The sequence below is a fragment of the Chanos chanos genome, chromosome 13 (assembly GCF_902362185.1).
Source record: "Chanos chanos chromosome 13, fChaCha1.1, whole genome shotgun sequence".
NCBI lineage: Eukaryota > Metazoa > Chordata > Actinopteri > Gonorynchiformes > Chanidae > Chanos > Chanos chanos.
In genome coordinates this window covers 8515250-8539786 of record NC_044507.1, presented here as the reverse complement: position 1 = coordinate 8539786, position 24537 = coordinate 8515250, and the positions used below count along the sequence as shown (strand labels likewise).

The following is a 24537-nucleotide window of genomic DNA, read 5'->3' as shown; positions in this document are numbered from 1 at the left end:
CATTTCACACTCTCCACTTGACAGTGAAGTAAGAATATGGCGTATCCAATACTAAAGATTTCGCAAAGACTTAACAATTGAATACTGGAATCCTCAAAGATAATGTGGATTCTGTCAATCTCCATATTACTACAATGCGACCTAGGGTAAAGCTCATCTCTAGCTGTAGCAAGCTGTACCTACGCAAATACTGCGAGAAGCTTTTAAAGGGTAAAGGGGTGAAGAAAAAGCTGCATAAACTACATAAACATTTATTGCTTTTCAGCTGCAACCATATGGTTATAGTTATGGCTAGATAAAATATATTTGCAGTCATCTTTGGCTCAAAATCTTTATGGCTAAATACACATTAACATGGGGTACACATGACCAAATATGGTAACTAACTATTAACAATATAATACTTTCAACGTAAGAGGTGAAATACTGATATCACTGACTTCACACCTTAATAGCAGTAAACAGTAGTGAGTGTGACGCCCTGTTCACACGGCAAATAAATCCAGAAAAACAGCTACAAAAGTGAACCAGCTACGTTAGGCACTGGCTTTTTTTGTGATTGTATTTAAGTTTAAGCCACTGCATTAGAATATGTTTCTGAAGAAGTCCATCAACTGATCTTTTACATTAACATGCAATCACAGGTCAGTTACTGAATCAACTACTACATCAACCTGTATCATCAATCAGAGTTAACAACATAGGTACATTTTTTTTCATTCCTTCATATCACGTAATCTTTTGTTGCTGTTGTTGTTCTTTTTTTGTATATGTATTTTTATAAGGCTAATTCACATGCAAATCACAACCCCATGGTGACAGCTGTACCTTGTCAATACCTACTCTAGAATTTCTCTTTTGCAAGAGGCAAGTTCGGAGACAAGTTCACTGTGTCTTTGTTCCATGGGGTCAGTATGTCCATCCACTCTCGTGCTGGACTGGGTATGCATGAACATTGCTTACCCACGTCTACATCCCAAATGCAAAGATATTGTTCAAAATGCGCATGCTTCAAAAGCACTGAATCAGACTACTGCTACGGAGTGCAGTCAGTGGGCAGTTAGTCTCCACAGAGACAGGGTACAATAGAGAGATGGAGCGTGTTTGACAGAAGGACATAGCCTTTGGTACGATGTGTGTGTCCGGGTGGGAAGTGCTGGACATCAGACATAGATGCCCTCAGGATTTAAGCCTGAGGTGACTGGAGTCTGGAGGACGCGTTGGTGGCCTGCTGCTATTTGTGAGGACGCTTGGCGTTTCAAGGAACCAATCATTGGTCCAATATCTGGAGGGAAGGATAAAAAAAAAATTGTTTTAATTTACTCAAGAAGTGTTAGGCTCACGACACCTGAAGTTACACTACAGCCTGAACAACCTAAACTTTTTTCATTTCTTGTAAGCGAATTTGGTGAACTGAAATGAATTAACTTCAGCGGTGCCATGGCAACACACAAATGTTGTGACCTAAATTAAAGCAATCGAACAGGGCAACAGAAGCTCTGGTCTACACTAAACTGAAACACTAGATGTCATAAATGAGTCACTCATTGAAATAAACAATAGTGGGAAGGTACTACAACATTGGAGCTGACAGTTTTAACATACTTTCCTGCTGATTTTTTTCTGGACATCTGAATTTTCAAACATTAAAAATAATAACAATAATTACCAAAAAACCTTAATATTGCAAGGAGTATAGAGGTTACCCAACAGTTCTCCGAATTGCTTCGTACTGTTTGTAAAACAGAAATGAACATACACTAATGCTTCACAGCGATAATCATGCCATTATTTTCATCATAGATCAAATCCTGTTTGAAAGAAAATAAATGCAGAAAAATGACAAAGCATAAACATTGCTTTCGACATTGCTTTCCTGTCTCCAGCACCGTCTCTTTACCAACGTCTGGGTCTCCAAAGTCAATTAAAGAAATGGCTTGCTTGTAAGCGGGAAAGCCATAGTGACTGACGGTGGTCAGGCTGTCTCTAAGCAGCTGTTGCCACAGAAACCATCAGTTAAACTAAAGGGGGTGGAACACATGTTGCTCTCAGCGGTAGAGCTGAGTCATTCTCAGCAGTGTAAGGTGGGCAAGGAATATGAGTATGAGGGTAAAGGAAGTGTCTGAAAAGAATGGGATTGTGACTTAATAGCTTTTTTTCTTCCTTTAATGACTTTAAATCAACATGCAATTAACCTGCTGTGAAGCGTTTACACTCAAAACACAAGTTAATAGTATCAGCATGAAACTAACCTAAAGAACTTTTAATGGTCAAGACCATTTACATATGCTGTTTTGGTAAAACTGAGTTAGGGAGCTTGTTGTCAGTTTTAGGTGCTTAGCCCTGTATGTTCTGAGGTGAAGGCTTTTGGGGAAAAGAAAGACTGGAGAGAGATATACCATCAGTGTCTGGTTTATTAGGTATAACACCATGAAAATGGACTACACCTACAGACGGAGCCTCAAGGCTGTGGATTAATATAAAAAGCATGTGTAGAAGCATCAAGGGGTCCAGTTACAATTCACCCGAATGCTTGTGTGAGCAAAATGACTGACTTCAGTGATTCTGAATGTGGTACATTCATCAGTGCCAGCTGTTCCGGTACGAGTATCTGAAATGGCTGCCCTCCTAGGCTTTTCTTTTTTCTGCAAAATATTACAGAGCAAAAGTGACTCTAGTCAGCAGATGATTGCCAGCACTGGACAACTGTGAGGTGGTTTGACTGAATTCTGGTTCCTTTCGTATTGTTCTGCTGGCAGAGTCAGGATTTTGTGTAAACGTGAATCCGCTGATATATCCTGCCTGGCGTCAGTGGCACAGCCTGGTTGTGGCAATGTAATGTCGGGCAGAATGTTTTCCTGGCACACCCAACGGAGTAATGTTTGAACACCGCAGCATATCTGAACTCTGCTGCTGACTAGGTACATCCCTTCATGGCTACAGTTTACACTTCATCACACGGATTCTTCCAGCAGGATAATGCACCATGACACAGAGCATGCCCTGTCTCAGAGTGGATCCAAGAACGCGACAGTGAGTTCACTCTACCTGAGTGGCCTGTGCAGTCCCCAGACCACAACGCTGTAGAGCTTATTTGGGATGAGAGGGAACAAGCTGTTCACAATATGAATGTGACACTGTCCAATCTGCATTAACTGCATGATACCATTCCATTAGCAAGAAGCAATGAAAGTTATGAGGGGCCCAACCTTGCACTACTACTACTACTGCTATTACTATCTAATAATCTGGCCACTGAGTGCAGCACAGTACCTGTGTCTTCCTTGGTGTGGTTGGCCTCCTCCTCCTCCTCCTCAATGGGTTCAACTGGCAGAACAGTGACTTTAGTGCCAGTCTGCTGGATAAACTGCTGTAGGTTCACTTGTCTAAGCTCCTTGGTTAGCTGCTCCAACTCGTAATGGCTTTCCTGAGAGCAAACAAAAGGTCTCAAGTGAGAAGAGCGGATGTACACCATACTGTTTATTTATTTATCAATTTAACATTATGCATGTTTTCTTAAAAACGTTCCTGCCACCCTTTTTTATATAATAATTTATGATACTACAAGGTATAGGCCTAGTCTCCGTTTCTTGAGTTACTTTCTTTTCCACATAAGCGACTTATTTCTGATCCATTCCTAAGTCCTCAGTGGCTTCAACTCTGGGCAAGGTACGAGGCAAGGTACGAGGGTGGTCCACCTACCTGCAGCCTCTTGTCAGACTGTCCAAGCGAGCGGTCCACAGTCCTGCAGCTGCTTTCCAGCTGGGCCAAGTGCTGAGTCTGAATCTTCAACTCGGTCCTGACCCTTTGTAACTTTGCCTGCACCTCCACTTGGCTGAACTGCTGTGTCTCCTTCATCTCCATCTGCAGCCTCTCAGCCTCCAGTTGAGCCTCCAAGTCTTTCAGGCCATTCAGCCTCTGTGCCAGCTCCACCTCACAGACCTGAAGCCGCTCCTGCAGCTCCTGCAGTCGCTCTTCCAGCTGCCTCTCGCTCTCCATTTCTATCTGCAGCTCGCTGGCCCAGAACTCCTCTTCCTCCATTTCGATCTGGTTGTCACGCAGCTGCTTCTCCAAATACATGAGTTCTTCTGCCAACCCCCCGCTCTCCCCTCCACCTCCACCTCCACCACTTCTACTCCTCTCAGCCCACATCTGCAACTCCATCTCGTAAGCCTTCATCCTGCGGTCTAAGACACCAAGAGTCTCCCTCTGCAGCCTCACCAGACGGGTAAGGTCTTCCATGCGACCGCTCAACAAACGCGGCGATACCGATGCGACGTTTTGGCTGTTGTTCACCAAAACTGCCTGCCATCTGGCGTTACTGTCACTCGCCCTGCCGCCGCTCAGGATGTCCCTGAGGCTCCGGGGTCCTCCGGTGAAAGTGAGGGATTTACGGCGTGGCTCTCTGCGTCGGAGAGACAGGTCTCCTGGAGCACGGAGCTTGGCCATTAGGGGAAGGCTCTGACGGTGCAGGCCTCGCTCGGGGCCACGCAGGACCGGGCCTTCGGATGGGGGCCGTTCGGTCAGGGAGGGGCCGTTGCGGTGCAGGATGAGCTGGACGTCTCCAGCGTACTGGCCCCATGTGTTTAGGGAAGCCACGGGGCACTCATGTGGAGCAAGGTGGCGCTCAGTATCCCTCCACTTCTCTATCAGAGTGTACCTCCCAGTTCGACCTATGAGGGAGAAAATGACCCCCCCCTTCTAATCACTGAAAAATCAAGAGCCACAAGTGAACATGACTTACGCATAGCAGCAAACAGTCTGGGTCTTTTCTTTTCCCATCTGCCTTAATAGAAGCAAGCATAAAGATCAACAGCAAAAAACCTTTTCTGAGGGTAATCTGTCTACTAAAATGTAATATTTCCATTTGGCTAATAACAAGTTAGAACTGTATTAAAAAAAACATTTTTACTTAAAAGTAAAAAGAAACCAATTTGTGAACAATTTTGAGAACAGTACAAGAGGAGCTGAGTGTTATATTTCACTGGAAGGATGAGTCAGAGTTTCCATTTAGCCCACCACTCCATGCTTCACTGCTTCTCTTGCTAAGGGGGTGTAAGGGGGAGTATTAGACACAACTTTTAAGCTGAGCTAAATATAGATTTCAACAATGACGTCAAGTGGATCGTTTTCCATTGAAAAGGAACTGCTTGGAGTTGAAATTTACTGGATGCAGTCAGAAGATGCTAGAATCCTGTCATATGCTCTCCTTTCTGAATGCTTCATTTGTCTCAAGGTAAATGTGTTCAGTTGTTAACTGATCTTCACACAGACTGGTGTCTGCCTGTCTTTTATAGGGTTATCAAACAATACTATAAGTTATATTATTAAACATGTGTTACCGAAGTATTTGACATTATGTAATAATAAAGCAAACTCTGTTCTGTATTTCTAGCTGCTGTTTTTCTCAATTTCTCTAACATTTTTTAAATGTATTTCTGACTGATTTTGATATTCAAAATATTACATTTTTTGTGTAATTCAAACCACAAGTTACCTTTTATGTACACGTCTTACAATAGAAGAACACTAATTCATAACTTCAAATTCAAAACTTTCCTAATATGGCTGTATACTGCGTGAAACCTTTTGAAAGCCACGTACAAACAGCAGTCAAATACCTTACCAATGATACTTCCATACCGATCTGTTTTCAGTTACCAGATAAATATTATTTCGGCATAAATCTGAAATACTTAACGCCGAGTTGCAAGATGCATTGACTAAATTAAAAACAAAACTTTGAGATTTTGGTCCCCTTGACGAACATTTGTCACCTGATTACTCTGCCTAGCATTGGGAATGTAAAAATTGCGCCTGTTGATTCAAAGTATTGAAAGACAGTTAACAATGCACTTCAAAATACAAGCTCTTTTCCTGTCCGTAATCAGTACCTATAGCCTGAGCAAGCGCGATGACCACTTCCTGACAGGTGGTGGCCTCTGTAACTCCGCACACCACACGTTGGACTCCATCCACCCAGACCTTAAGCTCCATCCTGGGTCAAGCACGGTTGTCGGTGGGTTTCATTCCTCCATGCTACAGGGGACGGAGAAACGCAGCTGCAACCCCCCCCCCCTCACAGCCGATTCGTCCTAAAAGAACAAAAATACAATGCAGGGTCAGGAAGAGCTGGGAGCAGGAAGACCTGAGAGCAACACCACACAATGTCCAGAGAGATCCTGTTCTTTAAATTGTCATTAGAGCGTATTTAACTGAGATTCTGTTCAGCATGCTATTGTGAATCATTACGTAGTTTTCATTAGGGCCCTTTCCTGTTTGCTACTTTGACAAATCAATACCAAAAAGGTTTTTTTTTTTTACCTTTAAAAAGTAGCACAACTGTCCCAAGCAACAACTGTTCCTGAACAGTAAAAATTTTGAAATGTGGATGGTGTTAAACCGTAAAGTTTAGTAAAGAATTTGTTAGGGTACTAACAAAGGACTTCTGTATGTGTTCAGATGGACACATTTCTCTTCCAAGAACGCAACCAGGAAACTAAAATAAAATTAAAAAAAAAAAGGAAAAAAGAAAAGCGAAATACAAATCCCATTTGCAAATTTCTGAGAAGAAAAACATGTTTACGCCTACAAGAGCCCAATATAATATGGCCTCAAGATATGAATCATCCTCAAACCTGTCCCTATTTTTAGAGGTTGGCTGAGGAGAGTGAGGATACATAAAATCAGTTGAGCATGGTGAGGATGTCCTGCTGGGTATTCGGAGACCAGCTGGACCTGACACTGTTTCCCTTCCACTCCTGTGAGCAGGATCATTTTTTAGAACAACGGGGAAGGCAAGCACAAATGCTTACGCCAAGGACTTGGCCTGACTTGTGTAGAGGGAAAGGCATACAGCTTATGAGCCTGGTTCAGTTTGATGAAAACCAAATGCCACCCAGACTATATTTGGATATACAGATCACGCATACCTCTGTCAAAATGCTTACTGTTGAGATACGGGATAAGCTATACAGTAGCAACATCAAAGAAAGACCACACATGAGTAAAAGTGAATGTGACATCTAAGGAGTGTTAACAAGTATCGTTGTGTATCTGTTGTTCCTAATTTGTTCTGAGTCGAGTTTAATCTTTTATTAGACAGGTTCTCCTTGATCTAAAATTTCTTTGATTTTGAAAACAACTGAACTCCTTATTGCATCCCCAAACACTGCCCAAAACCTTTACTATATACTTCCTTTTTTCTATATTCCACTGTGACATTTTTAATTTATGTCATTGACGATGCACTTTGGAGATCTCTGAAGCAGTCAGCCAAAGTTGTGTTTTTCCCTGATGACGTTACTGACGACATAACATTTTCTTTTCATCAAATATCTGGTAATGTTTACATGTGATTCAAACAACAGTGATTTCGTTGCATTCATTATTAGAGATAGCTGTCTAAAAAAAAAATCATTACGCATCTTGAAAAATATGACAAACTAACAACAGCCTTCAATGCCATAAATATGTCAACGCTCCAAAAAATGTTGTTGTTGAAACCAGAGTCTCGCGAATGAATAATAGTTTCTGTTAATAGCTCAGTAGGGAAGTACTGCAGGGCACATTTCAAATGACAAATCAAATCTTACAGACGGAATACAGTCTGACAAATTTACAGCATTTAAGTGAATTAAGAACACAGACAGGCAGGCATTCTGAGACAGAATACACGCATCAACGATAGGCCGGCGTGATATTCAGATTTACTCAAAAACCCCAGTTTAGTGTGGCAGTGCTCAACCATACAGCCTCTGAGACTCTTCACAGTGTGCTGGTATGAGGTGAACAGGTTGGCTTACTGCACCAAAAAAAGAAGAGAAACAGAGCCAAATACCGACAGAGGGCTGTGGTCTTTTGATTTTACTGTCCATCCTTTCGAAAGATCAGAATTTGTTTGTGTTCCTAACGGATGGTGTAAAAATTTGCCCTGGTCTCTGAATTTCAAAGAGCAACAAATCCTGTCATGTGTTTTAGAGTTTAAATTAAATGCCTACCTATCATTATAAAATAAATTAGCCACTTTAACAAACAGAACAGTCAGTTCTTTTGACTAGTAAAAGGAGGAAAAGTATAACTTTATAAAACCTTACAGACAAATCAGATTCATATCATGTACATTTTTTGTGTGTGCGTGTGTGTGTTTCAGGCACTTGAGAAGGCTGAAGATGTGACGTGTTCTGCCTCTGAACTGCAGTGACCGTGAGGGTGACAGACAGACCATAAAAGGATGGAGGGACACTGCTCTGCGCTGGCCCACATTTCTGGTCACTTCATCTGTCCTTTTTCAGAAACGCTGACAAAATGTGGATATAGGTCAGACAGATACTGACACACTCGAAACAGAATCATGTTTAGAACATCTGCAAGTCACCTGAACATCTCCAACTCACTTAAATCGATTCCCACCATATGCTTCAATGAGCAAAAAAAAAAAAAGTGGTATATTTTTCAACCCAACTTGACCAGAGTTAAATCAGTTTAAAATAGTGTCAAATTTGCATCTGTGTCACAATATGTAGGCCCATATGAACTCTCTAGCAGTTTGAATAACGTGTGAATTTCTGCTACTAGCCTTGTCTCCTCAAAAGGCAAACGCTGAGGTAAAATATGTAAAGACCTAAAACATAACATTTGGGTTGCTCTGGACCAACTAAAAGGATGTTTTGTGATTTCTCATCTACAGCTGAGACGCCAAGAAACACCCTTCTGGCTTACTGTTGCACTGCTAATGATAACAGAGAGGTACAAGTATATGCAATATATAAATAACAAACTAACACACCCTAAATCTGTCTGGATCACGATAACAGTTCCAACGTGAGAGGAAAAACTGCTTCAATTTCAATGTTATCCACACTTTCAAGAAATAAAATGTTAAAATGTACGAACACCATCAATAATAATCCAGTGCTTCTATTTCAGATGACCTAGTGATCAAATTATTACATAAAACTGCTGACTAGTCTACTTTAGCTACTACTAAAACATTTTAGAATTACAAAAATGAAGACTTTTTAGAGGAGAGTGAGGATACATAAATGAAGACTGTTTTTTTAACACAGGTCTTCATGAGTCATTCTCGTTGGCATTTCACACACGTAAAAGGAAAAATTTCACAATATCTACATCCTCAGATTCTGGATTTCAGCCAGGCCTGAATGTTTTGTCTCCAGAGTATCCCTTTTCGGGAAGTCTTAGTGATGTAAGGCAGCTTAATTATTCAGTGACTTCACTCATTGTTTAACGTCCTTTTGCTAGCAGCAAAAAACAGCAACTGAAAAAAAAGCAACTGAAAGTTAAGATCTCAAAAGATTTGAAGACTGTATTCCATGAATAACATAAAATAAACATAACACAAACACACAGTGACTCATCTGAATACACTGAATTTTCATCTGAGAGGAACACACTGTCCCCAGATACTAACACATCACGTTTCCATAAGGCATAGCGGGCTCCATTAAGGGGAGTTAAGTGATTAAAATGGAATATCTGGTTCCATCTCCTGTGTTAATAGTTTGATGATCTACAAACAATGGGTGTGATGACTTTCAAATCTTGCGTGATATTATCTTGTTGGCTCTTGCCACATCCTGCTGGCCGTAAACCAGTTTGATCCCCAAACTGTCCAATGCAATTTCTGAAAATGAAAATACCATCTTAAGAAGATTAGTGTCAGCTGCTCGGACCGCGGCGATTCACATCATTTATCTTTAACAGGAAGACAGCGCTGACAGCCGCACTTGTGGTAAATTTAATTACTACTCATCCATTTCATGTGTACTGATTATTGTTTAGATTTTCTTGTGTATTCTGGGATTAACAAATACAAAATATGTTGGTTTAAAGTTTTCCTCTTGTTATGGAATGTTCAATATTGAAATATTTTTTAAAAAGTTCCATATTATGTGTAGATTTGTTTTTAATTTCCATTAATGATTAAACATCTGTTTGTAGGCTAGTCTGTTGGCCATCTCAAACACCCACGTCTGTCTCATTATCAACTGAACAGCTTTTTATTTCCATATTATGCATATGGATAGAGACAGAAAAAAGATACTTTGGCTTTAAGCTATCACGCAACACCAATACAATGCCATACCCACTTCAAAGCCACTGCACACGTCTTGATGCTAACAGCTCATCAGCAGACACACAAACAAGCGGCTTTATGATGTTTTGGTTTTCCGCCCTTAATTAGAATGAAACTAATCTTCTCAATACTGTTTCAGGAGCTGACCATCTGGGTGTCGCTTCCCATCATCTGCCTGCGCTAATAATCTTCTGAAATTTTGAAAGTGATATCCAAATGTTATTTACACATTGGACTCAGGTAACAGGAACTCAAGACACAGGCTGAGAAAGTCTTCTGTATCTTGCAACGAATCTCATACGTGTTTCCACAGTCCACTGAGAAGCACTCTCTCTGCAGGGACCTTTTTTAGTGTTGTGGATATTCCAAACTGCAGAGGAGTATTGTAAATGAAAAATATAGTCGAAACAACGCACACCATTTCATTTATTCCTATCATCATTATTTTCTTGCGCTGTGTGTCCCTTGAGGACTAAACAGTTTCGAAAGGATATTTAAGTGGCAAATTAAAATGATGTAAATAACTTTATTCACAGTGCGTCGGGAGGGTTAAAACTGCTTAATATTTGAAAGACCATGAAATATCATGGAATTTGAGAGCAGGAATTTAGTGTTTCTAAAAATGTCCCTCCTCAAAAATACCTCTCATTACCCTGTAAATAAACACACCTTTACTTTTCATGAGACAAATATGCCGGGGTAGGGTCAAGCATGAAACATTAGCACAAAAGAAAATTGGAAACAAATTACAAAAGCCTCATCCACAGAATGGTACCATTTACCCAAAACCACAGAGAACAACGTAGTATATAAAATAATGTAATGGAGTGACACTACTCTGCTGCTAAAATATCTCTCGATCTATTTTCAGTTCAACTTTAATTCACATTGTGCTTCCTGCCATGCTTTATGTAGCCTAATTACTAGTAATTTATGCACTCTGAGGTAATTGGTTGCAGACTTCTCCTGAAATTCAATCCACACAAAAAGCAAATGCACCCTTTAGAGTATTACTGTTACCTCACCATTTGCAAAACTGAGCTTGAAAGAACATAAACTTCGCTTCAAGATTTCATTTTATCTATGTGTGTACCTGAAACAGGAGAGTAAAACAGATAATCCCAGGCTTGAGAGCATCACAAACGCCAATCAACAAGCTACTGCTTATCTATTGAAAAATTTTGGGGGCTACCTAAGGAGACGGTCCTTAATATTGTATCATGAAGAACTGCAGGTATGGTTCACATTTCCCCACATTAAGAATGTTACAGGCTGTAACAAACAGCAGTCATTGGATGTACACCAAAAGTTCACTGACATTACAAAATTCTCAACCACAAAATATTTTATGTCTCTGAATTGAGGAATTGGGACAGACAATGTTCTTTCAGCAATTTTGATCACGGCATGTGCATTTTTTTTTCCACTGATGAGGCACATGAAAAAGCTTGATTAAAGTTTGATTAAAGTTAAGGGCTTCATTAAAGTTAATTTAAACCAAAAAACCAAACTACGGCAGCAAATCACAGCTCTGCACAACACATCTGCGTGACCGCTTGGAATCCCAATGATGCTGTCAGTTAAACTGAATTAGTGAAGTTTTATGTTCTTGTGATGATTTTTGTTTAATCAGCTAAGGATCATTTATTTGACATATCATACCTTATGGCTTTAACTAACTTTATTCTGCGTATAATGTACAGTAAACAAATACAAGGTTTAATAGATAGAAATCAACAACAGCAACAACAAAAGAAACTAAACATAGAAGCAGAAAAAATACATTTTAAGCAAAAGAAGATGATGAAATTATCTGGAAAAAAAAGAAATTCTTTTACTTTATTTCCTGTTTGGGTTCCGCTGATATAAGTGGTACATTTTGTGAAAATAACCAGAGCTGATTAATTTGACCATTGTTTTAGATGTGTTACTCAAAAGAGGTCAAGAAAAACTATTAACGAGAAAACATTGAGGGACTCGTGTCTGACTCATGCAAAAAACAGAGAGGGTTGTGTCCTCAACGTGGGATCTGGAGACCATAACTGCCTCCCAATAAAAGAGCACTTAAGAGAAGGGTTTGCGTTTGACTAAAAAAAAAAAAAAGTGTGACCAAATAATACTTGAATTGCTAGTAAGTGACCTCAAACTCTTGTGCTAAAGCGCCTTGTAAGGCTTCAAACTAAAAATTAAAACATATAATGTGAAGGACTATACCACATTAAATACCAGAGAGTCTGTTATTTTATTCTTCTCTGCCCTTTTTAAACTATTCTGGGGGAACATACCAAAAGCTCTAAAACAAAACCCTAGAAGAGACACAAACAGCACATCCTCAGTTCTCTTATTTAATTTAGTGTGTCGAAATACAAAAGATTTTTGTGTTCTTATCCAAAAAACAAAGCTACAAATGAGACTGGCTTTGACCAATGACAACTTGGTGTAAAGATGCTAATCTTAGCCCCCTTAGCTGGAAACAATGGGAATACATGAGGCTGAGATCTCAGCAAGTAGCCTAATTAGTGCCACAAGTCATAGAAGCCATGGTCCTAAACACAGAAGTACAGATAGCTGTGTATTTTATCATATCTCTGTCAACTCTATCTATAATCATAGCTGGAGTAACGGGGGGGGGCGGGGGGTATAGAAAGAAACGAAAAGACAAAACAGACAGTATATGAATATGTCTTTGTGAAAAGGAAGGTTGCTCGCTTTTGTCTTCAGAGCAGCTCTAGCCTCATTCGAGGCATTGTTAAACACGTTTTGAACTCTTTGTAGTGACGCACTGGATGAAGAAGTGGAAATGTACTGCACACGCTACGTTCCAGGACTCCCATAAAGGCTTGATGTTGTTTAGATTTGATGATACATTACGGCGCTCTTGAACCAACTCTTGATTCCGTTTAACAGTGGGTACTAGGGATGTGTACAAATATAATTGTTCATGGTTGGCTAATCAGTGGCTGGAACGGGCAAAAAAAAAAAATCAGTTTAACTGACCGTTCACAAATCAGCTGTACCCACCGTGCATGGGGTAAAAGCGCCTTCCTTGGCAATAACACTACCATGCAGAGTGATAACTAGAACCAGCGTCCCCTACGAGGTACCTGAATATGTTTAACAATGTGGGTTCAAGGCTTCCTCTGGGTTTCTCCAAACATGAGGCCATCCAGATACAGCAAAAAAAAAAATGAAAGTATCTTGAAACTCAGGCATCGCAGCAGTGAAATGAATCGAATAATTAGAGTTGCTATTGCAAAGTAAGAACAATGAAAAGATGAAAAATTGTGAATCTTTCCTCTAAGCAGCCCTGAGCGCTCCCCCCCCCTCCCCCACATACCCTAGTCTGGAGGTCAGACAGAAATGCCAGAATTGCTAACATCTGGACGGCACGTTTAGCTAGGCATAATACCACCTTTGTTCCTTTGCCATAGATGAGAACACCGAGATAGCTTCTATGTATCATTCTGCATCAAATCAAACAGGTACCGAAAAAGGCAATAATATACCTTGTTGTATCTATATGCTTTACGTAAATTCCAACTACATCCATTAGATATTACTGTTATCAAGGCAGCTCTTACGGTGTTTTCCCATATTCCTGAAGTTCATTAATGTTGACTTGAAAATGAATTAAGGGTAATGCCTTAAAAAACTATGCACCCTTTTGTTTCATACTTGTTTAATAAAAACATTATCCAGATACCTGAAGTCTTACAAGAAATTGCATAGCAGGCTTTCTGTCTAATTGTCAGAGGATAATGCAGTAACTCACAATGATGAAAATGTTAAAACTGGAAAAGTGTACAGGAACACTTAAATTATACAAAAGAAAAACACACTTCCTCTGGATAGTCTGTGGCAGTGTATGTCTAGACATCACAGCTATCTTTCAAGACTTGACTGTAAAAATATGATAGACAATTGAATATAGTATTAATGCACCATTATTTTGCATTAGTATTACTGTCCCTTGTTGATCCATAACCAGATGGACTTTATGTCCTAAAACAAGTGTTAACATGCCCAGTAAAGATATTAAATTTGACAATAAAATATGAAAAACTTTGAACTAATGCGTGAGATCACTGACTACAAACTAAAATGAAGGCATAGCTGGTTTCCTTGTCGCATCAACTGTGGTTTCCAAATATGCATTTAAACTCAGTAAAGATGTAGTGTGATTCTTATATAGTTTAATGATATCACAAAACAAGCTTTAGTATTTTCCTTCACACTGCATTAGCATGACAAATGTTCTTACAGTACCAGCAGAAATTACGTTGGAAAACACACACACACATACGTGTGTGTGTGTGTGTGTGTGTGTGTGTGTTTGTGTGTAAAATATCATATGCCCATACGCATGTTACAACTGGGGCAAAGAGTACAATTGTAACAGCTGTATAATTGCCTTATCACAATGTGCTTATGTTAAGCGTGTATAGTATACTATGTACTGATCGAGTAAATTAAAGGCACGTCTATTACCATCAAGAAAAACATTAACTTCAGCACTGCGAAACGTAACCCGTAACCTGATTTGAAGCTTATCATACAGGAGACCATAGACAGACAGGAGAAGTAGGGAATCGGTAATCTATGCAAAACACTCCATCTGATGAGTAGATTACCCTTGTCGAAGTTTCAGAATTATAACAATGTTTCTCAACACGCAATATCGCGACCCAGCATGTAAAATGATCGAAAAGATGTCTTACCTTTGTGCTGTGGCGCCAACAGATCAAGCTTTCTTGCTCACATCTGCTGGACCCGACATTACCCTGACTGAAGTTTGTATAAGAAATTAGCAGTGGTATGTAAAGTTTTCATTTTTCGAGACCTAACACAACTGAAACAATTACAGAACAGTTGAGAGTAACTAAACGTTTTTTCCTAACGGCTCAGAATAGGAAATGAGCCTGCTGCTTTGTGGAGCACTCTGCGAGGAAAAAAGTTTTCATTCTGTTTTGCAGCTCGCCGTGGTTGGAGAAGTCTGCGGAGAATACCACTATAACCTACGCCAGCAATAATAACATTGCAACGGAACTGAGATACCGCAAGGCATTGTGGATCATTTTAAAGCCATATTCTACCTCACCAAAACATGATGCACCTCGGCAAACACACTGAAAATGAAATGCAGTCGTGACAGTTCATAACACTGTAAATACACTTTGCTAAATGTTTTAATTAACCACAGAAACTTGGTAAGTCACACCCCTACATGTAACCTCCTGGCAATTCTTTTTTTCTAACGACAGTTACTTATTGGTACTTTATTTAGTCAAACTTACAGCAGCTGAAACATATGGGCAGTGTCAGTACATCCATTATTCATTTCTGCGCTATTCTCTTTCTGAGTCGTCGAGGATGGTACTGCTCGGAAGGTTTCCGTAGTACTCCACTGTGGAAAAAAAAAATCCAGCACGCAATAACCAAGCAAACCGAAGATCCCTTAAAAACTGTCAGGAAGGTATTTTTGATCTGGGTTTCTCAAACCCAATCAACCAATTGATGACAGGTTCATCTGATCATTACGTTCCACACTGTGCCTCATTCGTGTGCAAAAGAGATATGAGATTGCAACTGAAAACTTGTCCGAGCTATTTCATAAAATTATCACATGCAAAAACAAAAAACAAAATTATATTATTGTATTAAAATGTTATGTCATCGTTTCCTCTTGACAGGAGTACAGTTTAGACTACAGCTTCTGATAGTAGCTGTATTTTAAATGCCTGCTGGGCGTATCTTCAACTACTAAATAATATTTAAAAAAATAAAAAAGGAAAAATATATTTACTCTTTCACTCAAGTTAACGACAGCGTATTAACTACATATTAACTACCGTGAAAGCAGAAGCTTTAACAATGCGTTGGCAGACGCCTTATTCAGGAGGAATAGAAATAGCCATACTGACCCCTTGTGACATCAGTGAGAAAAATTCTAATGCAGAAAAAGCTGTTTGAACCCTGTAGAGTCTTGACTGTGCTGAAAGTAATGTCTGACTCATGATTATAATAATGATGATGATGATGATGATGAACAAAAGGCCATCATCATCATCATCATCATCACTAATGGTAGGGGGTCACTGTTGTTGTTAGCGCTGTTTGTTTAGGTCGAACTTAGTCTATTCATTCGCCTTAGCTCGTCAAATACATGGTGATCATTTATCAGTTTGACCAACTTTGAGTCATATTTTATGTAGTTAGCTCAGCTCTATAGTTTCTCCTCTCTTCCTCGTCGTCACGATATGATTTGTTTGTCGAAATACAATACACGATATATTAATAATTGTAAATTATCTTAATTTCTCTCACAGAATCCTCTGCGTTAAACATTAGTTTCAAAGGGGCTTGATGGTGTTGAGAATGTTAAAATGCAATGTCAGACAGCGTCGTACCCACTATACGTCAGTTTATTTCACATAACTACAAAGGCTCGATGAACGTTCACAGTGTTTAAGAATCCTGAACAGGCCTTGTGATTGCGCGAAGCATGTGAAACGTTTCGGAGTTGTGACTAACGCGAGCTGGCGTAAGATAATATCTGATCTGACAACACACAGAGAATTACGGTCACAGAAAATGGTACATTTAGACCAAGCTACATTTTTTTCTTATCGACCTTGCCCTACGTAGACGCAAATCAATATCCGTGGTAACTGACAGGGAATTGCCAAATCAGTTCCCGGCTAGAGAATGACGTAACTGCAGCACATTCCAGTTATATTTAGGGCCTATTTAAAGACCGAGCCTCTCTCACTATCCTACTGTTTTTAATGGAAGGCAACAGCTCCTAAACCGGTCTTGGTTAATAGGTGACTACTCCTTGTATAGCTTACTGCAGCGACACTGAGACATCGAATCTCTCTGAATAAAACGTTGATTTATTTTCTAGTGGTATAGTCAAAATTGTGTGTGAACATACATTTTACATAAAAATCGATAAACTTCATATTAACTACCTATTGAGGACATATCGATTTGGGCTGTTTTGTACAGCTGCCAATAGGGGCTTCTGTCATAAAGAAAGATGAATGTTTCACCAGGAAGAAGTTAGGCGACCAACACGTTTTACATAGTCATTTCTAATCTTATAACCAGTTATTGTGAGATACGGACACTAGCCTGCTTTGCTTTCTGGGTAAGCGATCCAAACTCTACACTAAATTGAATCCGCCCATATTTATGTAAAGGCCAACCTCCGTCGAGTACAGGGAACAAGCTGAGGAAGGGTGTTAAAGAAAACGCCGAAGTATTTAACGTTGTAGTTTTCTTATGGGTATTTTGTACATCTCTAAACGAATACTTGGAGTTACTACTTGTATTTAAATTCCGATATGGCAACATCGTGTCTACGGAGAGGACTAAACGCTTGACTTATTATTTTGTGACTCGGACGCGGAACTCAGTACGCCAAAGGTAAAAGGAGACACGAAAATGTTCAGTTTGGATATGTCGCCAATTTGTACCAACCTAACTGGATGAATTTTAAATTATTTTTAAAGCAGCGGTGTCTGTGAGCCAAAATGTTAAACATTTTTAAAGGAATTAATATGTAGGCAAAGCACGCCCTAATGTAACTAGGCCCTGCATTGCAGACCTTTGCGGTAGCCTACTTATGGCGGTGTTTAAAAGATTGAAACTACTTAGCCATATTTATTTTAGTGCCACTGAAACTGTTTAAGTGTATTAGATCGTTACTTTCGATGTCATGTTGACAGAATACATAAAGCGAAAATGCGAAGAACTATGCATGAGTCTGATCGTGTGGTTATTTCGGAGAAGCTCACATCGATTTGGTTCTGACCCGCGCCAGCTTGAAATGTAATCCCCCATAGAGGCTGTCTATTGATTGTTTTTTTGTTGTTGTTGATGATCATTAATACTCACATATGTCAACCTTATTTCGTTAGGCCTACTGAAATACGATTGTCTTAAGCTAAGTACTTTACCGGACATATTCATATGATTATCTGTAGCGTTCCATTCAGTGAACATCCCTTAAATTGGTCCACTGGTTGTCACTACATTGAGTTCTGTGTGAAAAGGGAATTTCGTTTAGAACCAAGGTGTAATATTGCATTTCATTGTATTAGTATATGTTTGATTTCTACAAATGACATGGGTACTAATAACTCACCTTTAACCAATCATTGTCGAGCTTTCATTTTCTGACCTTGTGAGATTGATATGACTTGAGCACTGTTAAGCAAACATGCGCCGATCTACTAGTGAACCCATATTCTATGTAGGCGCAAAAAATGTATTGTGCAGTTTTTTCTGTTTAACAGCGATCATCCTTGAAGCGTCTCCAACAATTTTAAAGACATCACAGGCTAGGGTTTTTAATGTATGAAACAGGGACAGTCTGTGTTTAAGCAAGATCCTGAAATGCATACTATCATAGTTTCAGAATGTACAGAAGTCTGAACGTAACAAATTACTTTAAAATTGTTTGGTTAATGAGTTGGTTTTTGGACTTATTTGCTTATATTGAATTTGAAAAATCCACTGTAGTTTCCACTGCCTTTCAACTTGATGTAATATCCCTGGCAAGGGTTTAATGTTGTCTGTTTTTAGAGTATAATTTTATTTAGGCAATCTGAACATTTGAGAATGAAGTTCTGGATAAGATTCAAGAGAATGCCTAATCAATAGAAAACAAAGTAGAAACACTTGTATATTACAGATAAGTGTAGATATAGGTTATATACATGAGAGCAAGTGTTTTGTGCTAATTATCTTTTTGTTTTCTTTCTCCAGGTGAACAATGACAGAGTACAAACTGGTGGTGGTTGGAGCTGGAGGCGTGGGCAAGAGTGCTCTCACTATTCAGCTCATCCAGAACCATTTTGTAGATGAATATGACCCTACCATAGAGGTAAAGTTTGTGTGTCTGTAAGAAAGAAGAATTGCTTGCCGTTTTTCTCTTACAAGCTTCTCGTACAGGCTTGTGAAACTGAATCTGATGTTGCTATGTAAAAAATGTGTAAAAAATACATTTTGAGCAGGTTTTTCTGGTTATCCACCGTGAAAATGCCAAACAGGCTGCAATTGTGTTTCTTTGTTTGCCTACAAGGCTTTGGGTGAAGTAGCATGTTGAATGTTGTCTGCATTTTCATTCAATATTGGTCAACCAGTTGAAGGATTAAGTTCCTTTGCTAAGCTTCTTGCTCTTGGCATTTTTAACACTTAGGTTTGACTCTGATTTTAACAAGTGGACTATTTTTTTCCCTAGCACTGGTGGTGGAAATGTTTTGGGATGTGATATAGTGTCAAAAACATACTGGGACTCTCACTGACCCCTCCACACATGTATTTCATTTATATTATACAAACTGAGTGGATAACACCCATTTACGGTGTCCCCCTTGAGCATCATATCTTACACTTAGTAGAGACTGGGAATGTAAGATGAAGTTTTCCCAGAGCATTATTGATTGATTTAGCAAGCTTCTGGTCATTTTGGGTCCCACACAGACTCCCTGTTTTTGCTAATTCTTCTCTGAATTGCTCCTCTCCCTTTCCCCTCCTCCTTTAAGCACCTCACTCTCTCTGCCTCCTTCACCATCTTACACTAGCCATAACCCCTCTCCATTAAATACTGTTTGAGCTATCATCAGGTCTCCTAAGTGGCATGGTTTGCTAGTTTGTAAGAAATAATCCAACCACTGTCGCGGTATTTTCTCGCGGTGGTTGTAAAGTTATTGCCCTGGTTTCATAAGGTCATGTACAGGTAGCGTCAGCACTTCTAGAAATCAAACAGTGACGATTTTACAACCATTTTACGAACGATAACAAATCTGTTAGCTGACCAGTAAAAACTCACCCATCAGATATTGTCTTAATGGTCATCTCTCCTTTGCTGAATTACAGCACAATCAAATGTAAGCATTTTATCACCTCGTATAACAGTTACAGGTGATAATTTAAACAGTCTCATTTTTTTGTTAATTGTTAATTAGCTTTTTAATCTGTGCTTAACTAGTCACTCTATCTCAGTCGTCTTACTTGTTCACTTCTGCAGGATTCGTACAGGAAGCAGGTGGTGATTGATGGAGAGACATGTCTGCTGGATATCCTGGACACTGCAGGTCAGGAGGAGTACAGTGCCATGAGGGACCAGTACATGAGGACAGGGGAAGGCTTCCTCTGTGTATTTGCCATTAATAACACCAAGTCATTTGAGGACATTCACCACTATAGGTGAGTTTTGAGGAAACGCTTTGACGGGTAAAGGGTCATCTCAAGTGACTCTTATTTTACCCAAAACATTCTTAAGATGGCCAGAGGGTTTAATTCTCGTTTAGAAAGGAGCGGGTCATTGGTGGGTACCAATAGGTCAGTCACCACAGACCCCTTGCATTGTGATGTTACTGATTCAAGGTGTTCTGTATATGCTTAATGACAGAGAGCAGATTAAGAGAGTGAAGGACTCAGAGGACGTCCCTATGGTGTTGGTGGGGAACAAATGTGACCTTCCGTCTCGCACTGTGGACACCAAGCAGGCTCAGGATTTAGCACGCAGCTATGGCATTCCCTTCATCGAGACCTCAGCAAAAACGAGACAGGTATGGTGAAACCAAGAGAGCAAATGGAGGAGCAAAAGATCTTGCCAAACCACGTCTGCCGTGAGCCTTGATGACTGAGTGTCGCTTAATTAAAATCGTTATGAGTTGTATAAATTGCCTGCTTTTTTTGGGAGGGCCCAAAATCCATTCTCTTACAGAACAGTATATAGGTTGATGGATTTAAAGCTAAACTGGTTCATATGAATTGTTCTATGCATCCTCTGGTAAACTACATAGAATGAAAACTTTTGCTTTAAGGTTTAAAACATATTGCTATTACCTGCAAACATTTTTAACATTAGCATTGGTGGGAATTTTACAAATACAGTTGTTTTGATGTACATCACACTGATATTATACAGTGATTTAAGCCTGTTGTACTTTAGTCCTGTTAACTGATATTGGCGAACATAGGTTTGTGCTTGGTTTCCCTTGGATTCTCTCTGAAATTGATTGGGTGCATTATCAAACAAACAACAAATTGTCCATTTCCTTGGGGGGGGGGGGGGGGGGGGGGGGGGGGTTAACATTGGTTTGCTTGTGCATGGTCTTTTCTGCGTGTTTTTTTATGGTGGCGCGGTTGTCTGATGGACGTTAATTTAAAAAAAAAAAAAAAAGAAAATGCATGATGTGTATTCAGTCTTAAGGGTGTTAATCATGTTATGTATGGTGGCATTATTTGGGTATGGTCAGTGGTATACATAGTGTAATAATCTGTGGTGCTGCTGGGGATCTCTGATGTTCAGCTTTTGAGTTAATCCGTTGCTGCTGGCAGTTCCTCTATGTTTCTCTCTGCAGTGCTCAAATCACAACTCCTAATGGTGCTGGGGATGTACAGTCTCAATGATTAATCTCTCTCGTCCTCTGTCCTCAAACTCGCAGTCGATGGCATAGACCTCAAATTAGGTTTAGCATCATTCCCTTAAAAGGCCAGTTTCTTTGTCTTCAGCTTCTAAACAAACGTATTTCTTTTTATCATCATAACTGATTGGGTAAATCAAATGGCACTTATCAAAATTGGGTCTTAAAATGACATTCCAAGACGGTGGGCTGTTGTACGTTTCTAATCAATATCAAGGGAATCCTGTTATCTTGCTTCAATTCTGTCGCAATCAATTTGATTTAATTCTCATTTTAACAGTGTTTGTAATGCTCTAATCGATGTCAAACTGGCATGTAGAATACTTTGCATATAGAGAGTGTTGAAAACTTAAACACTGCTTGCAAGTTTTGTCTTTGCGAAAAAAAAAAAAAAAAAAAAAAAGGACCAGGCATGAAACATCAGCTAGAACCCAGGCCCTCTGATAGCTGGGAACAGTATGTGAAATCAGCTGTGTTTCTGGAGCCCAAGCCAAGCAGTCTGGTCCCCATACGTTCCCTAAAATTGAAGGGAGTTGTGTTTCGCACTGCAGAGAGTGGAGGATGCCTTTTACACTCTGGTACGGGAGATCAGGCAGTACCGGTTGAAAAAAATCAGCAAAGAAGAAAAGACTCCGCGCTGCATCAAGCTTAAAAAATGTGTTGTGATGTAAAGGGGTAAGTTTGGTCGAACCGCCGTCCTGGTGTGGGGTTTGACATCAGCAAGGTTACTGGAGAAGGGCAAACTGGTTGGCTATCTTTACCCAGCAAATCAACTGGGATCTGTTTGTCAGTGATGCTTGCTTCAACTCTCTCTGATCTTGATTTTGTTCTGATACTTATATATGTATGTATTTTTTTTTTAATTGTTGGCTAAAGCAGTCTCAAGATCATGATTGATTCACTAACTGTATTCCTTTTTTGTCTCATTAAGGGTGTTGATGATGCATTTTATACGTTAGTCCGGGAAATCCGAAAACACAAGGAGAAGATGAGCAAGGAGGGGAAAAAGAAGAAAAAGAAGTCCAAGACAAAGTGTATACTAATGTGAATAGTGCTTCCCTTTCAGTGTAGGCTCAAATAAAATGTAAGAGAATGCATTTTGTACATTACACTAAATTATTAGCCTCCCTGGAGTACATAACTCAACCCTGTTTTCTTGTTTTCCTTAATTTGCTACCTTGAGACAAATAAGCTTTATTTCCTGTTAAGTTACTTGTGCCAGTTGCTCCAAAGTGTTGGTACATCATTACAATATACTGTAACAGACAGGTGGAGGGGGCCGATAAAACTGAACTTTGTTTTGCAATTTCTTAAATGTAGGGGAGCATATTTGGGATTGGTTTATTTTTGTTTTTGCCTTTTATTTCCTTTTTTTTTAATATTTCTAAAAAAAAAAAAGGTGCAAGTGTATGGGCCCTCAGTTGCCTCAGATTCAAGTTTAGGTAAATGCTATTCTGTTAATGGAAAGGGTTTTTTTTTATTTTTATGTAATTTTTGAAAAAAAGAAGAAAAAAAAAAGAAAGAAAGAAATTCCTTTTTTTCTGTTTAATTTGGACAAAACCGTTAGGACCGAAAATGAACCAACGCTTTCTTGGAGAAATTTTTGATATCACCAACATTATGTAATGATTTTTTTTTTTCCTTATTTTGGGGCGTTATTTAATTTATCGTGACTTGCACGACAACTTCCATTCTAGTCAGATAACAAAATCTTGCTTCTAAAACTATGGTCATTTGTGAGTGTCACCTGCTGTCTTTAATATTCCATTTGCATGAGACATTCTTGATTTTCCTGGGAACGGTTAAACAGTCAATATACTGTATTAAAAAGCAGTTTTTATGAGTGGGAATCCTGAACCATATTGGCCTTGTGTATGCATTCTTTCATGTCCCAGCAGATTAACTGTTAGCGTTTTAAAAATTTTGGATTGATGGTATGAATCGATTGAATGCAAGTGCAGTGTACTGTGATTTGAGCCAGGTAGAAAAAAAACAAGACCGTGTTTCTGACTCAGACTGACCCAGATTAACAAAGTGTTCAGATTGGTCATAAAACCATCCAGGAGCACGGATACTCACTCTTAATCTGAAAATCTGTGTTAAAGTCTGACAGACTTTTCCGTGAAACGTTGATCATTAAAATAGTGTGTCTTACAGTCATTACTTAGCATATTTAGAATTGTCTTTTTTTTTTTTATCCACATAAACTTCTTTGCGAAGTATGTTTGATGCCTGTGGAAGTTTTCCTTGAAACATTTCAATAGTAAAAAAAAAAAAGGAAAAAAAAGGCAACCCACTGTAAATTCAAACTGTACTTTTGATCTGTCTGCAACTCCAGATGGATGTTTAAAAAAACAAAAAACAAAAACTAAACAAAATGAAAAATGCCTTTTACTTCTAAACAATGCCAAACAGTTATTATATTGTATGTAATCATGAGGCAACTGTATGTAAACCTATTGGGATAAACCACAGCCTTCTCACTCACTGTATGTTTGATCAGGAGGTGTACTTCTCAAAGATAGAAAGAAGATTGTTCAGTATTTAAAATAATTTGTTGGGCTGCCTCCTAGAGGTCTGAGTAAGGTAATGCAAGTATAAACACTGCATCAGCCTTTTTCTAAAGTGACTTAAAAGTAATACTGCAAGTAAAGAAATTCACAAATGTGGAAGAACCTACCGTAAAACGATCACCTCTCTTAGGGAGGTGAAAGCATTGAATAATGTAGAATGTTGCCTTTTTAAACCAACCGTGTTCTTTTCCCAGAGGTTTTCACTCATTTGATGACCATTGCCTTTCGTTTGTACTTATAAAACTACAGAATGGTGTCAGTGTAAAATTAATAATGCATTTTGAAGAGACCTGGCAAAAAAAAAAAAAAAAAAAAAATCAGCAAATGTAATTTTATGCAATGGGACGTAAGGTTAAATGATGTCTGACAAGTATTTTGAACTAATTTTAGTACCTCTCTCACTCTCTCTCTCTCTCTCCCTTTA

General features: G+C 39.1%; 2 protein-coding genes across 3 annotated transcripts; one reads left to right on the top strand and one right to left on the bottom strand.

Annotated features, from left to right (window-relative positions):
• Nucleotides 1-323: 323 nt before the first annotated feature.
• Nucleotides 324-14985, bottom strand: rassf8a (Ras association domain family member 8a). The gene is made up of 5 exons (XM_030790731.1): nt 14818-14985; nt 5895-6095; nt 3703-4673; nt 3274-3427; nt 324-1285 (listed from the first exon to the last, which is right to left on the bottom strand). The coding sequence occupies exons 2-5, from the start codon at nt 5995-5997 to the stop codon at nt 1164-1166; spliced, it is 1350 nt and encodes a 449-aa protein (XP_030646591.1). The 5' UTR covers nt 5998-6095; nt 14818-14985; the 3' UTR covers nt 324-1163.
• A 2334-nt stretch (nt 14986-17319) lies between these two features.
• On the top strand, nt 17320-22656 carry kras (v-Ki-ras2 Kirsten rat sarcoma viral oncogene homolog). Of its 2 annotated transcripts, XM_030789636.1 has the most exons (6): nt 17320-17527; nt 18872-18989; nt 20136-20314; nt 20520-20679; nt 22092-22215; nt 22472-22568. In XM_030789636.1, the coding sequence occupies exons 2-5, from the start codon at nt 18879-18881 to the stop codon at nt 22209-22211; spliced, it is 570 nt and encodes a 189-aa protein (XP_030645496.1). In that variant the 5' UTR covers nt 17320-17527; nt 18872-18878; the 3' UTR covers nt 22212-22215; nt 22472-22568. The 2 variants fall into 2 exon arrangements, with proteins under 2 accessions (XP_030645496.1, XP_030645497.1); XM_030789637.1 differs by lacking the exon at nt 22092-22215 and having other exon boundaries at nt 22472-22656.
• The last annotated feature ends 1881 nt before the right edge of the window (nt 22657-24537 follow it).

What these genes read in the sequence shown, in the direction of transcription:
- rassf8a (XM_030790731.1), bottom strand. Translation starts at nt 5,997, where the DNA reads ATGGAGCTTAAGGTCTGGGTGGATGGAGTCCAACGTGTGGTGTGCGGA. An exon ending in CGCGCTTGCTCAGGCTATAG is followed by an intron (nt 4,674 to 5,894) that starts GTACTGATTACG and finishes TCTCCCTCATAG; the next exon opens with GTCGAACTGGGAGGTACACT. An exon ending in CCACACCAAGGAAGACACAG is followed by an intron (nt 1,286 to 3,273) that starts GTACTGTGCTGC and finishes CCTTCCCTCCAG; the next exon opens with ATATTGGACCAATGATTGGT.
- kras (XM_030789636.1), top strand. Translation starts at nt 18,879, where the DNA reads ATGACAGAGTACAAACTGGTGGTGGTTGGAGCTGGAGGCGTGGGCAAG. An exon ending in AATATGACCCTACCATAGAG is followed by an intron (nt 18,990 to 20,135) that starts GTAAAGTTTGTG and finishes TCACTTCTGCAG; the next exon opens with GATTCGTACAGGAAGCAGGT. An exon ending in GAGGACATTCACCACTATAG is followed by an intron (nt 20,315 to 20,519) that starts GTGAGTTTTGAG and finishes GCTTAATGACAG; the next exon opens with AGAGCAGATTAAGAGAGTGA.